At 43.0% G+C, this 15,287-nt stretch overlaps 1 protein-coding gene across 2 annotated transcripts in view; it reads left to right on the top strand.

The window, feature by feature from the left end:
* The first annotated feature begins 1,120 nt into the window (after positions 1 to 1,120).
* PLPP1 (phospholipid phosphatase 1) overlaps positions 1,121 to 15,287 on the top strand; it is a 59,636-nt gene continuing 45,469 nt past the window's right edge. For both annotated transcript variants that reach the window (XM_064736910.1, XM_064736909.1), the window contains exon 1: positions 1,121 to 1,336. In XM_064736910.1, the coding sequence (XP_064592980.1) occupies positions 1,279 to 1,336 (58 nt within the window). In that variant the 5' untranslated portion in view covers positions 1,121 to 1,278. The remainder of the gene's footprint in view (positions 1,337 to 15,287) is intronic.

Here is a 15,287-nt window from a genome sequence, read left to right as displayed (position 1 = left end):
AGGGAGTGCAATACATGAGAAATGGCTGAAAAGCTTGTCTGGTGTTCTGGGGGAAGCGCTACTCATCTCACCTGCACTTGCCTCGAATAAAACACAAATGTAGTCTGTAGCCTGAGCTGCATGTTTGTGCCCAACAGCACTAACACTGGTGAATAAAATAATCCGTTTTGTTGTCAATGGTGCTAAAATAAAAATGTGGCTATGCAGAACACATTTTCTTTGTATTGGTGTCTTCTTTCCAAATAAAAGGTTTTAACATGGAAAAAGTTTGCTTTGGGTTGGGTTGGGCTGAAACTCTGCTTCCAGCTGTTTTGTAATTTTTTTTTGCAATTTTCCAGCACTCTTCCAGCTTCTCTACTCAGTCCTGGTGAGGCGACATCTGGAGTAGGCTGTCCAGCTCTAGGCTGCTCAGCCCAACAGAGACATGGAGCTCCTGGAATAGGTCCAGCAGAGGGCAACAAAGGTGATTAGGGAGCCGGAGCATCTCTCTCACGAGGAAGGACAGAGAGCTGAGCCTGTTCAGCCTTGAGAAGATAGAGACAACCGAGAGGGGAACTCGTCAATGTGTGTAAATATCTAAAAGGGGTGGGTGCCAAGAGGATGGAGCCAAGCTGTCCTGGGTGCTTGAGCCGGGAGGTTGGACCACATGACCCACTGTGGTTCCTTCCAACCCGGAGGATTCTGTGATTCCAGAGGTGGAAACACCTTTTTCCTTGTGTACTACAACTACAACTACTACTACTACTACTAAATAATGATAATAATAATAATATCTCCCCGTGTTCCCCGCGGAGGACCGACCGTCTCCCACCCAGATCCCAGCCACGGCCCGTGCGCCCTCGGGGCCGGGCCGAGCCGGGCGGGCAGGTAGGTGAGGGCAGTTCGGTGCCCGGGCCGTGCGGGGCCGCGCTCGGTGCCCGGGGCCGCGCTCGGTCATTCTCGGTGCCCGGGCGCAGCGCGGCGCGATCGCGATTGGCGGCGCGGGCCGGCGCCGGGGCCGGGGCCGCGGGCGGGGCGTCACTGAGGGCGGTCCGAGGCGCCGCCGCTGCCGCCGCCCGCCCTTCCCAGCCGCCCGTGCCCGGCCTTAAAGGCGCGCGGGGCCCGCGGCGGCGGCAGTAGCGCAGTGCGGGCGGCGGCGGCGACTCCTCAGCGGTGCTTGGAGCGCAGGGGGGCCGTTCCCACGGAGCGCCTCGCCTGCAGCCCCTCCCTGCCGCCTCCGCCGCGCTCCCGCCCCTCGGGCCGAGGCTGTCACCGCGCCTGCCGCCGGGCGCCGCCAGCATGTTTGACAGGACGCGGCTGCCCTTCGTGGCGCTGGACGTGCTCTGCGTGCTGCTGGGTAGGTCTGGGGGCCGCGCAGGAGCGGGGGGAGCCGCCCCCGGGGCTCCGCACTCCCCCTAGCACGGCACCGCGCTGGTCGCATGCTCGCCTCCCCCTCCCGCCGCGCCGGCACCTCCCGGAGCGGGGCTCCTGCCGGCCCGCAGCCCCGCCGTGCCTGCCGCCCCTCGCTCGCTCCCTCCCTCGCCTCCCGCTCCGCGCCCGCACCGGGGGGATCTGGTCGCTGCCGTGGGCCGGGAGGGGAAGGGAAAGCCCCGGGGGGAGGGAGCTGCTGCAGCTTATCCACTGACATCTGAAGCTCCCTCTTCTCTCTGATGTCCTTACTCTTCCTTCCCTAACCACCTCTGTCGGATGAAAACCGGTTGTTGCAAAAGCGCTGGAGAGGTAGCTGTCTGGTAGATACCTGCAGCCTGGGATGTGTTTGTTATTCCGAGCGAGTCGGGAAGCTGTCCTGGAAGGGGCCGTCATCACGGAAACACGCCTCATCCATCCCGGGTGCTGCTGCAGAGGCGCGACGGCGCTCGGCAGCAGGGCAGGCGTTCTTCGCCGTAAGGCTTGAGCTGCCTGCGGTGTCACCGAGCCTCCGCTGTAGCTGCAGGCTGGAAGCGGAGTGAGGCGTTCACTGGAGCGCGGTGTCTGCGCGCTCGTGTCCGTGTGCGGCAGGGAGGGACGGGGGTCGGGCAGGAGCCGTGCCTCGGTGATGGCCCGGGGTTGGACCGACACAGCCACAGCACACTGCCACAGCGCTGCAATGCTTGTCCTGGCCAGCCCAGATATTGCCTTCCCAGAATTGCTTTATTCTATTTCAGTCTCCGTTGAAACTGTTTTGTGTCCTGCCAATTTGCATTAACCTCTCCTTTTATGTAATGAGAGTGTAAAGAGCAATGATGTCGCTTAGCGATCGGAGAAGGGGCAGTTTCACTTCATAAAGTGGCACCTCTCAGTACTGGGAGCCTGGGAAGTGTCTTTACACTCTGGAGATGTACTTCTTGGTCTTAGGAAGTGCTGATTTTGGATGTTTGCTTCTTAAGCAAATAATGTCAGTACTTCAGTAATATAAGAACTTTCTTGTCGTGTTCAGTGGATAGTGTTCAGGCCTAGCTCATGAATTTCTGCTTGGCTGAATTTTTTGGCTGATGGGTATTTTTTGTAGCATCAGTATAAACATAATGACATTTTCCCCTTGCTGGATGCTTCAAATAGCAATGGTACCTGTAGCTAAATGCCATTAAAAAGCAAAATTATAATGAATGATACATTGCTCTGAGCTAATGTTACAGGAGAGAGAGCTTTTGCAAAATGATAGTGGATCCATGTAATCCACTGGGAGCAATCTTTTTTCAGAACAGGAATTTTATCAAACTGCTATTATGAGTCTTAAACTTTCATGCTGTCTTTATGGTGAGTGAAGCAGTTTTGTCTATCTGTATAATTGTCATTACAAAATCTTTATAATTAGACAAAATTTTGCACTATGCACATGGTTTGGTCTGCATGAAGCATATGGGTGTATTGTAAGTAATCTTGTAAGTAATCAAGGAAAGCAAAATGTATGGAAAGTAAGGCTGCAGAAGTATATAACTTGATGGTCATCTACGTGAAAGGATGAGAGTTTCCCTGTCCCAAATCATTACTTGGGAAGGTAGGTTTTAGACCTTGTCCTGCAGTGTAATAGCCGTTTGCAAACCTTTCCGTTCTCTCCCCCTCACCCTGTGTAGCATTTGGATCACAGATACACTTATCTGGTACCTCAGTGTGCTGGAAGGTTGCCAGACTTTTTGTTTTCCCTTAGACTTGTTTACTTCCTGAAAAGTCTGAAAACTGCAGGCAGCACATAGTATGAAGTTCCCTGACACCTGCAACTTTAAACACATTGAGTTACAAGTTTCAGTGAAACTCTAGCTGAGATAAAAAGATCTTCCATTTGCAGAATGGGAAAGATACTGCCTGTAGGACCATGGCCTGTCATGTGGCTGTGGTCCTGAGAAGAACATAGGTCTTACCTGTGACTGGCCTGTTTAACTTTTTTACTGTTAAAAAATATAGTTCCTGTTGATTGTGGACTTTAACTCTCAGCTTTCCCCTTGCCCTTTCCCCTGCCTGTGCACTTTGGTATGTGCTCAAATGACAGAGGTAATTGCCCAGATAAAGTGACTTGCTGGTATGGATAAATGATACCTAGTATCTCCACTGCAAGGACTACAAGGCCTCCAGCAGAACTGAAGCTTTAAAAACGATGAACACGAGTTTCAGCTGAGGACTGAACCCCAATCTTGGTGTGGTATCCCATGATACCACAAAAAGGGATACCAGTAGCATCCTCAGAATCCCCAAGGTAACTCTTGTAACTTAGTACAGAGCTTTTCTTTTTTTCTCCTCTTTTTTCCTGTTTATACCTTCTCTAAAGCAGATGAGGAAGAAAAATTAATTTAATTATCTCAGTAATGTTCGACTTGAAGCCTAAGTGATACCCAAGCATACCACTTGGAGCTGCAGTGATCTGACACACCCATGAACTCACTGCAGTGGAAGTGCATGATTCTTACTGTGTGTCTGACTTACTTGCTCCTGGTTTAGTCTAGCCATTTTTGTGTGGTGTCAACTTTCCCAGTATAAGTCTTTCAAAGGAAAGGAAAGGGAAAAAGAGCTATCCTGTGATTTTTGTGTGTGTGTGTCTGTGATTTAGACAGATTTATTGAAAGATGTAATATGCTTAAGATGGAGCCGAGGTAAGAGAATAAGAAAGACATCAAAGAAGAGGAGGTGGGGAGAGGGGGGAAAAAAAGTAGGAGGTAAAAACATCTTTAAAATTAGCCCAGTTTGGTTCCCTGAGACTCAAGTCTAAGTTTCTTTTAATTATCCTTAAGAAAGGTCTCCCCCTCATCTGCCTTTTTACCCACTAAAGGAGAGAAAATTCAGGGAAAGCAGTCTTTGGTGCCCTGAGAAAACAACTCCTTCCCTCTTATCAGCATGATAATTCTCTTCTTCTAAAAATAACAGTGGTGTTTCAGCATTAAATTAGCTTTATATTCCACAATCTGAAAAAGTGAAAGCTGCAGGTTTCTGCAGTATCTGTCCTCAGATAGTGTGAGGAGGCTGTATCTGTATTCCGTGTGTGCTGATCTGCAGTGCTGGGTGTGTGTGTGTGGTGCATGCCTGCATGCAGCTCTGCAGTGCTGCAGGCAGCACCTGCCTTACTCCCCATGCTCCAGCAGACAGTGCTCAGCTGCTTCTGGCACTGGAAAAATGAGTGCCTTGCAGGACTGCAGGATTTCCTTCTCACTCATACCTCTGTTACTTGTCTCTCCTAGGTTTTCTGATAGATATTTTTATATAGTGTGGCAGAAATTGGCATTCTCAACAGTAGCAAAACCATTTTTCATGGGTGGACACTGAGGCCTGGTTCTTATGGTTTATTACACTTCCAAACTGTCATGCAAAAAATGACGGCTTATTAAAACAGCTTGATTAGTTAACTTGCAAGTGGTGTTTTCATTAGGCACTATATATACACATATACACTCTGTGCCACTGTTACAGGTCTATTGTTTGTTTGATTGCAAATCAGGTTTCTTTTTCATTAAGGCAGGTAAACAACACTTAAAGAACAAAGTTGGGAAACACATGATGATATTCCTACAATCAGTGGAAGAACTGCTAAATACATTTGTCTTTAGATCAGACTCCCACAAAGCCAAAGATTAAAGGAAGTTCTGCGGAGGTGACCGGAGCCATAAGGAAAACACTTTCTGTCACAACTCTGGGACGACTTCCATCTGGTCTGTACTTGTTGAAATTCATGCCTAGCTTGAGCACAGGGTGCAATACAACACAACTGTATTACTTTAGTCCCTTGTCTGACTATGCAATTACTGACAAGCTCACTACTTAGAGTAATACTGACAAGCTTATTATTTATTATTATAAGTAATTGGGGAGTGTACTTGTCCATATGGGATTGCTGGTGTAATGCAAGAATATGTCCAACCCAAGATTAGAAAAACTGAAGCCTTCTAAAGAATTAAACCCTTGCTGCCCTGCTAGCTTTTCTATTCACTTTTTTCTTCCTCTCCATGTTTTACCTTGTGACTGTGGGGAAGGTGAGATTATGGCAGTTTTATTTATACATTACCATAATTATTATTTTTTTTTTAATGAAACTACCTCTGAGTAAGGGAAGGACTTCTGTCCTTCCAAACAGAAGGACATGTGAACTGATTCCAGAAATGGTAAACACTCACATTGCTTTCAGCTTGTGTTTAAAGACTGCTGGAATGTTTTGTGATAATGACAACTTGCTAAACAGCAGATGCACGTATACAGGACACCGTGAGTTTTCTTTTGCAGGGTGTGACCTGTGGGGGTGGGATGGCTGGACCACCCTGCACATTGTTTTGCGTTCAGTGTTGCTCTCCTCTCTTGGGAGTGTTTACTCATGCTGTCGCTGGAGGCTGCAGTCTCGGTGACAATTAAGGTATTGCTGTGCAGTCAGGGAAGGCTCCTTCTATGTGGGTTAGCACTTCCTGATTGCCCTAGTTCAAATAAAAACCTCCTCCGCTATTATTTGTGACTCACTGACATATGTGTCACCGTTTGTATATTCCACATCATGTGGGTGCTAAATACTTTTTCTAGTTCATGAATACATTGTAAAGCTGTAACAGGTACATGTGAAAGATCAGTTTGTCTTTGGTGACACTCTCCACCAGGTACCATGACCTAGTGCTTATTAAGTTGACACTCTCAGTTAATTGGAGACATTCTTGTTACCAGAAACTGGGAAAATCTTCCCTCTCCTAATGTGCTTTCTTCTTTGCAACAGTCACTTTTTATTTTCCCCAACATAAAGAAAGATGCTTTACCAGAGACTCACCCCCTCTTGATCAGAAGCCTACAGGAAAACTTTTGGTAAGAGATCAATTAGTTAATGAACAGTATTCAAAGTCAGCAGTCTGGTTCTGCCAGATTTTGCTGTTGTGTATTTTGTATGAACTTCTGACACAAAACCAGAAGTCCTTGCACTTTGCTTTTTTACAGCAATAGGTAAATCCTAGTTCACCTTCCAGTGTCTTCCCAATAGGCAAATTGTGAACTCAGGACTATATTATTTTCTCTTGGTATAGTAGAGCAAGATGCTTATCAGCTCTTGGGTTCCTTACCAGCTACTTGAGTCTTGGTGATTTTTTTTCCTTAGCCTTAAACAGTCAGAAGGGCTCTTGCAGCTTTCTTACATGAGGGCAGGGACCTTTGCAGGGAGGGGCTTCTGACATTTCATGTAGAAAATAAAGTATCACACTAAAATTATAAAATAGCTAATCCTTCATAGCTGAAGAATTCCTGCCTCCTCTCTATACTGCTTGAGTGCTTGTTTTTGCTGTACTGAGCTGATGCAACATGCCTCCTGGCCTTAAAGGGTTAGGCAGTATGAACTGATACTGACTGAAAGCAGCTTGGTCTGAAGGCTGCACAGTCACAGCCCTGCTGGGGGGAAGAGTTGATTACTGGTTGCCTGCTACTGCATAGTTTCATTAGGAGCACTGTTGCTGATGAGGGGATTAAGCTGTGATAATCCTCTATCTGTGACTGTGTTGCAGCAGTGGAAGGCAGGTAGCACAAAAAGGTGACCTGGCTCTTGGAAGTAACCAATGAGAAGAGAACTTGAGTCTTGTAGTATGCCAACTGACTCGGATTTACTATCCCCCACAACTGATAATCCTATTTCCAGAATTAGTCCAGGAGAAATAAAACAAACTCACCTTGGATGAAGGAAAAAAGAAAAAAGTGCTGTACGGAATTGCATAGAAACCTGTTAGCAAGATACGCCACCCACAGGAATATGGCTTTAAAATGAGATTGATTTATTGCTATATCTCCTTGGTTTGGTGGGGGTTCTTCTCTTCCTTATCCCTGTCCTGCAAAAGAAACTCATAATTCTTAGGTTTTATTCAGGTAAAACAGTTGATCGAAAGCAACTGAAAAATCTACAGATACTAGAAATGCAGATGACTAGCAAACAGCTAGTTTTATGACAAGAATTAAAATGTTGCTTCTTTTGAACCTTGCTTGTTTTGAAGAAGCAAGATTTCCTTAGGATACTTTTTGAAACTGTTTTGTTTTGGGTTTTTTTTTTAGAAATCTGTATTATTGCCACTACATCTAGAAACACTAGTCATGGAATGATAGAACGTGTTGGACTGGACCTTAAAGACCATGTAGTTTCAGCCCCCCATTATGGATAGGGACATTCTTCATTAAAACAGATAGTCACTTCAGCTGTTACAATAAATTTCTCAGTCCTTCTTCTGAGTAGATTTATAATCAATTTACCAGCCAGAATAATTCAACCCTGCAATTTTAAAACTAAAAAAATTATCCTACTTATATTAAGGATCTGATGCCTGTCTCTTCTTGTTTAATAATTGACTACTAATGACTTGACCCACTTTCTGGGAGGAATTTTCCTATTTCAAGTTAGGAGACTGATCTCAAAGGTACAGAACCAAAACTGTCTATTGATAAACCTGCATTGTGTTTTGACTCTGCTTTTGCCAGATTCTCTGGTGCATTAATCCTTCTCATACAGTCAGATAGAGCTCTTAAAATTAAGACTGCTTGTTTGTATGAAAGCCAAAAATTGACCCAAATAAACTTCTTTAACAAATTGTGATATAGAAAGATAATGTTGAAACTTTCTAGTGCACTTATCAAACACTTTTTCTGTTACCACATTGAATTAGAGGAAATTACCAGTACAAGAACAGGCTGCTTTTGCTCTGTTATAGACTGTATTAATTAATCTTTAAAAAGCTGTGGCCAAGAAGCAGTCTGACTCAGAAGTTTGGGAAGGCACTTCAGTTTTACTTGTGTTGTTCTTCAAAACTAAAACTAAATTTTGGCATCTCTCATTCATGTGGTGTCTTGATATTTGGCAACAGGAAAATGAAGGATTTGAAAAAATTTAGATTAGAAAATACAGGTGTGTCAGATGAGGACAGCCATCTTGGAATGTCTATCCACCAGATGCTGCTTAATGGAGCAAAAGGTAAGGATGAGCCATATCAACACACCATTATTTCTGTGATGCTGCTGAGGAAACAATGGATTTTCTAGACAAAGCCCAGATTTTAGTGTCTCCTCTCCTTTTTTTGCCTCTGCTAAATAGGCAGGTTTTGGAGGAGCTGTGTGGGGTTTCCTTGGGTCTCATAAGGTAGCTTCAGTTTGTTACTTAGCCACGCCTGGTTTGGAAGAATGATCACAATTTTTTGTGATCCCTTTCCTAGGAAAGGAGAAAACTGTACCAAACAGGAATTATGCTCAGTTTTTGCCTAAGTGTAGAAGGAATTACATTATCCAGTTTCAGCAACTCAGGTGACTTCTGCCTCTCTTAGAATACAGTGGCATTTTTACCTCAAATTAATATTAGTGCATTTTTGTCCATTTAACTTAGTTCTGTTATTGCCAAGAAGTCTTATGTTACTAAGTCACTGAAACTAAGCAATAGGTGCAGTATTTTCTGAAACTGGAGTTCTGGGATGGTAAGGAAAATGCATGTGTCTAAATTTGTCTGCCTTGTTTTGAGGCATGGAAGGGCAGTGAACTGTGCTTATTGTAAGCTGAAGGGGTGGTTTTGGAAGCTGGTGGTGGAGAGACCTGAGAGAATAAACTGCTAATTATAATCAGGGAAAACTTCTGATATGCAGCAAGCTAATGGCCCTTAAGGGGTACAGAAGGTAGACAGTGAACACAAGCCTGCCAAATAGTCAGAAACTATGCTCTATTAAATTCCAAAAATCATCTTAGTCATTATTTTACTTAGTGTCTGCTTTCCTTGGTGTTCCATTGAGTGAGTTTTTTGCTGACTTGTGGCAACTGGGCTTCAGTTTTATGTTGTTAGGTAAGCCTATGCTGCAGTACTAGTATTCAGCTAAAATACTCCAAGACAGTGTGGTGGCTATGTCTAACACTGGTGGAGATCCTGGATGTCAAGTCACTATTTCTGCATGCAGACTCTTTTCATTCTTCCCATCTCTTCTTTAAATGTAAGAGTCCAGTCATCAACACTAGAATACTATATACCTTAATACATAGAAACTGAGATCACAAATCTAATGCTGGTAACTTCTACTACAAATGGAAAGCAGCACCTGCTCTGTTATATGTGCTGTAAAACTTCCTATGCTGTGGCATTATTCATTGCACTCAAGTGTCAAGGGCAATGGTGTATAAATATTTTTTCCAGATTCTGAAATAATGGACTTTCTGAGCAGTCTCCTGAATCACTACAAAACAAAACTGCTCTGACAGCTCAAAAATATATGGGTATGGTCTCTTTTCCCTTTAAAATCTGTTTAGACTGAGCTTTCTATAGAGTTTGCTCTTACAATGAGCCATTAGACACTACAGACTTCAGTCTTACATGAAAATGAAGTTCTGTTCTCTTAGACATGGCAGCATGCAGCAGTGTGTGCAGTGTAAAGTGACGTGGTGTATGACAGGGTACACAATGTCATGGAAATTCTGAGTCCCTCTGTAGCACTGCTGACTTTAAAGACTGTTTAAATAAAATACTGTTATGCTTGTAGGACTCATTGGAAAATGAGCTTTTACATTCCTGACAACTAATTGCCTATTATATTTCTAAAGATTGAATGGTATTTCAAGTTAGGGTGTGTAGTTATAGCTGAAATACTCTGAAAGCCTCCTGTTGTGCACTCCAACAAAGCAGAGATTAAAATGGGAAAATAGTTACAACTTCTGGTATTTAAAAGAGAAGTAGTCTTGAATGACATTCAGAGTTGGTGTCACCTATGTTAAAGCAAATCCCTCCCTGTCTTGCCGCCCAGCTGACCTTGATAGTTCCATTTCTTTGGCTGTGTTGCCTTCCTGGTCTGTAAGTGCTGTGATTTAGGTGCATTGTGTGCAGAAATCTACGTCTTTGAGGGCATGTAGATTGTTTTCAATTCTCCATACAGTACCATCAAAGCCTTTAACTGAATTTGATGCTGAACACCTAATGCAAGCAGTGAGGAAATGTTAATTTCCCCTGCACAGGAGGGATTATACACAGGAGGGGAGAAGTCACCCTCTACTCTGGCTGCAGCCAGTTGGATTCTTCCCATAACTGACCAACCCCTTGAGCAGCACTGCAATGCAAAGAACTGCTGATCTCCCCTCTTCCATCCCCTCTCTGCCTCTGCACCCAGTGTCTTCTAGCTGGTAGTCTAGGCTCTGTAGTGTTTTCAGGTCTGTCAGTAATGGGACACTGCGTGACTCTTCCAGGTGTGGGTCCATCCCTGGGCCAGCTTCAGACTTCTCCTGACCAGAGCAGAGCCCAGGGCACAGTCTTTGCTTGCTCTACCTGTAGTTGGCTCACTTGTCTGGTGTGTGTTTCTCTAAATAATAGAGCAGGGTGTTGTTTCTGCCTTTTTAAAGTTTGTTGTTTCTGCCTTTTTAAAGTTTGCATTTGCCCTTCTCAAAGTGCTCACAGGAGAGACAGTTGCATGGGCTTTAGAGTAACCTGTGTTTAGTGCTTGTAAAGGCAATTTTTAAAATTGCAATGTAGATATAAGGGAGAATACACTAGTCCATGCTAATGTTTTTAAATAAGAGTCTTGACATGTTCTAATTAATTGGAACTAGAGATAACTGAACTAGTGCTCCCATGTAGTAGACTGCTGAATGCAGAGAAACTGAAATATGATGTAGTTCTGTCTTAGAAAATGACTGGACTGGAAATTGCATGCTTATGTTGAGGCTTTTGAGCTCAGAGGAAGGTTTCCTTTGCTTGCTGCCTCCATCAGCCTTGCCTGACATAACAAAAAGTGGCGAGGAACTTGCTCAGTTACTGATCTGGCTTCTCTGCTGGCCAAGTCATAGACTAGAGGACAAATAAAAATGTAAGTAGCACAAAGTTGCAAGTAGAATTGTAGGAGAGATTAGAATGTTGTTCATGCTTTTAAATACATGTATCCTGTTTACTGAAGCCTATCACAGCTTCTGGCATTATCAGAACAATCAGTTTGCTGGTATTAGAAATACTTCACATTCCTTAGTGTAGAAAAGCAAGATAAAGTTCTTTAAAGTGGCTAGGAGGTAACTTGTGGGCTACCCCTTAGTTGTCTCAGCTACTGCAAATAGTGCACTGATTTTTCTCTTGTACACTCTTTACCTGTAGTTATCAAAAGTCTCAATGCTTTCTCATTATTTTAATCTCTTCTTTCTCTTGGTAGTTTTTTGTATTCCCAGAACCTCCTGTTTTAAAAGGTGTTGATTCTTTCTCTTGACTGTTCACAAAAAAAGAATTTCAGCCCGTCTCCTTTTCTGCAGAGAACAGTGCCTTTTACACATTTCCAATCTCTCTCCTGTAGCATGAAGTTGACCTGCATTTCTTTAAATCTCTTGCCTACTTCCTCACACCAGACTGTACATTGAAAAATGAAGAGTGAAGCCAGCATGGTTGTTCTGTCTGAAAAATAGAAGCAAAAATACACGTGTAAGAGTAGGAGACCTTGCATTCTCTCTTGCTCTTGGTAGCAATTGGCAGCTATATAGGTTTAGCTTGAAATTATTCTGTGGGATTATTAACAGTATCATCTGTCTAATAAGAATGTAAGCTGCAAAAAGTAGCTCATCTGTTTTCAGGATATAATTTGATGTGTTTTGTAGTTTCTTTGGTACAGCTAGAATTATTTTACTCCCTAACTAAACTATTAACTGTATATTTCTTTACAAAACTTGAAGCCAACTTTGTCACTGTATCAAATGCAAAATGTGTTGATCATATTCTTCAGGGTAAGCGTAGAGAAACATAAAAAGTTATCTGTCTCATGTTAGTCCAGTACAGGTTCTCTTAATTAACACTTACTTGTGAGTTCATTGCAGCATGAAGAAAAAACTTTAGTTAATAATCAAGCTAGAATGTTCTCATTTGCTGTAGTATCCCCTGCCTTTCTCCCAGTTCCTAGATGTTAATTTGCTTTGTTGAAGAGAACTTCCTGACTGAAGACCAGATAGGAGTACAGAGTAATATTGCCTTGGAGGACTTGAAACAGCAATTCAGCATGACTTTGGCTGCACAGAACCTCAAGTGGAGATACAGCCACTTGCACAGATAAGGAGGCCAAATGGATTAATTAACCTGTGTTTACAAAATACGGTGCATTCCTTTGTACTATTTAAAATTGTGGAGAAGAAAGCACCACTGATTAGGATGCAGTTTCATGAGGTGTTGAAGCTCATCTGTCCCAGTCTGTCCTGTGTCTTTTGTCATAATGGTTCATGACCAAACCAGGGACCCTTGGCTACGTGTTCTTACTCTGTCGTTTAAGCCAGCTCTTGCAGTAATTCAGTTGGCAGATGAGCAAATGCCTTTGAAAATACAATGTTGTGTGGGCATGGGCTTGTTTTTTTGGACAGGTTGGTGTGAAAACTAATGCCAAGGCAAGAAAGGGGTAGTGGAGGATGGCCACGGGTGGGGGAGGGACAGGGTAGTGTAGGTGTTCTTGGGTTACTCTTGGAAGCTGAGCCAAGTTTTGTGAGCACTGCATCTGGTTGAGAACTAGCTAGTACAGTATTGTTGAAGGGTTTAGAAACTTTAAGAGTTTCTTTCCTTTTAGACATAAAACAATAATATTCTTTGCTGATCTTAATATTTATGGCAACTGCGCTAATTTGGCTCTAAATGCTTTTCTCCTGTTTAACAAAAACTGGCAGCTTGCTGCCAAAGCTGTATGGACACCTTTGGCAGAAGAATCTGACTCCAAGCTTAAGCACCTAACTCTGAAATTACCAGTGTGATAAATGCCACAGATCAGAACAGTAGTACAGTGTTACACACATTGTAAAAAGATGATGGATTGGTACTCATCACTTCCATTTGTAGGATAAAATTTATAAATTTATTTATAAAAAAGAAATTTATTTAATTTTTTTGTTTAGTCTTAAAAAACTCACTAAAAATATAGTGAATTGATTAAGCAGATTTTCTTTGGGGAAGAAAATCACTTTCTCCCCTTGGGTACTGGTATTTTATTTTTAACATTCTTTTAACATTCTAACTTATTTTCTATGGGTGGAGGACCATTCTCATATGGACTTCCTCCCTATTCTCCTAGCCTGGACCTCCCTTCCTTCCCTTCGTAGAGGCATTTGTCATGCTGTGTCATCCAGTCAGATGTGATAAAATAGTTCCTGAAGGCTGCATATATTACTGTGAATTACTGTAGGTTGTCAGTGAAAACTACACTGCAACTGGCTTGGACCTACAAATTAAGAGCTGGAAGCTCCTTGTGAACTCAGCACAGCTCATGTAACTCTACAAATGTTTGTTGCCCTGTTCTTACAGTTCTAGCCCAAAACTTAAAGGCTGTTCTGTCCCTGCAATCCCTACTGAGTAATTCAAGCATGGTTCCCACCTTTGTCTCCCTCTTTACTGTGGGTTGTTATTTTTTTTCTTATTTATGCGTATGAAACTTGTTTACTTTTCTTTCATAGGCACAGGCTTCAAATCTTTGGAGTATCTTTCTGATCAATTTTGTTACTACATCTGTAGCTTTCAGGGTTATAGGATAACCATAGGATGTTTTGAGTGGAGGAGATCTTAAAGATTATCTTGTTCCAGTGCGCCACGGGCAGGAACACCTTCCACTTGACTAGGTAGTTGCAAGCCCCATCCAGCCTGGTCTGTGGGTTAACTAGAGTCTATTTGTGTGAGCATTGTGGAAGTCTGTCCTTTCATAAGTCACAGCACTGGAGTGACCAGGTTGTTTTCTTTTTATTAATAAAGGGGAGAGAAACGTCAGAGGACTGCTGTCTGTTTCTTGCTACTACCTAGCAAAACAGTGCAGAATCTGTTGGTCGCTAGTTATTGACAAGATAAACTGCACAATTTTTACCAGAGAGTAGATGAAATCCAATTCTAATATGTTCCAGTTTGAATGATGGATGACTTCAAGTAGGAGTCTTTTTACAGCTGACAGTCATGCTTTATAGGATGTGAGTAACAACTAAGCCATTATGATCCCTTAAGGTACAAAGCTACCTGGTTCAGAAGAGCACCTTGAGGTTACTGCTGGTCCTGGCTAGGTGTAAAGGAAAGGGAGGTATACTGAGCAGAGGATAAGACATGAGAGCTGCTCCACAATCTACTGGATTGCCTTTTAGCCTGGTGATCTTGCATGAGATCTTGGTCACTCATTGCTCCAGTTTGTAGAAGTTAATGTGACTGAGCATAAGTACATTCCTCAGAAGTTCAGACTGCTTAAAGGGCATGGAAATGCTTGGCACCTCTGATGGCAATACTGGCCTGGTGTGTACATTAGTGGTAGGGGTTTTTTCTGCTTACAATGGAAAAGGACTGTTTGCTTATATATACTATGTCTCATCTTCTCTTCCTGTAAAATGGGCAACAGTAAAAATGCTGCCACTATTTGGGGTAGGTTAATGATCAACTGAATGTCACGTCACAAAATCTTTTAGTCCACTGTTGGAAAGCAGTGCATCATTTAGATTACAGTAAGAATTTAACAGTAATGAGAAAAAATGGAAATGGGCTGTTAGTGTAAGATGTGTAACTAACTTGAGGGTTTTTTTGTGTTCTTTTAATGCAGGTGATACAGATGAGTTTTGCAGTCACTTTGGAACTGTTTTCATCTGACCCCTTTATCTTCTGCTTTTCATTTCCCCCCCTTCCCAGGTCAAAAGTTCATTATATGTTCTTGATATTAGATTGTAGCAGCTTTTTGAGGAAGACAGGTATTTATGTTTGTGAAGTAGTCCACTTATGCAAAACACAAGCTGCTGCTTAAGTTAATCATGAGCATGTGATATTTCCGTGTGTGAAAATCTGGTGACCTGTTTGAGAAGATATGATTGTATCAAATAGGTAATGGGATTACCACTCCATCATCCTGCTGGGTGTGCAACAGCAGAGGTAAAGACAGGAAGCATGGACT

The sequence above is a fragment of the Zonotrichia leucophrys genome, chromosome Z, assembly GCF_028769735.1.
Source record: "Zonotrichia leucophrys gambelii isolate GWCS_2022_RI chromosome Z, RI_Zleu_2.0, whole genome shotgun sequence".
Lineage (NCBI taxonomy): Eukaryota > Metazoa > Chordata > Aves > Passeriformes > Passerellidae > Zonotrichia > Zonotrichia leucophrys.
Note: the sequence above shows the minus strand (reverse complement) of the source record. Positions and strands in the feature narration are given on the sequence as shown.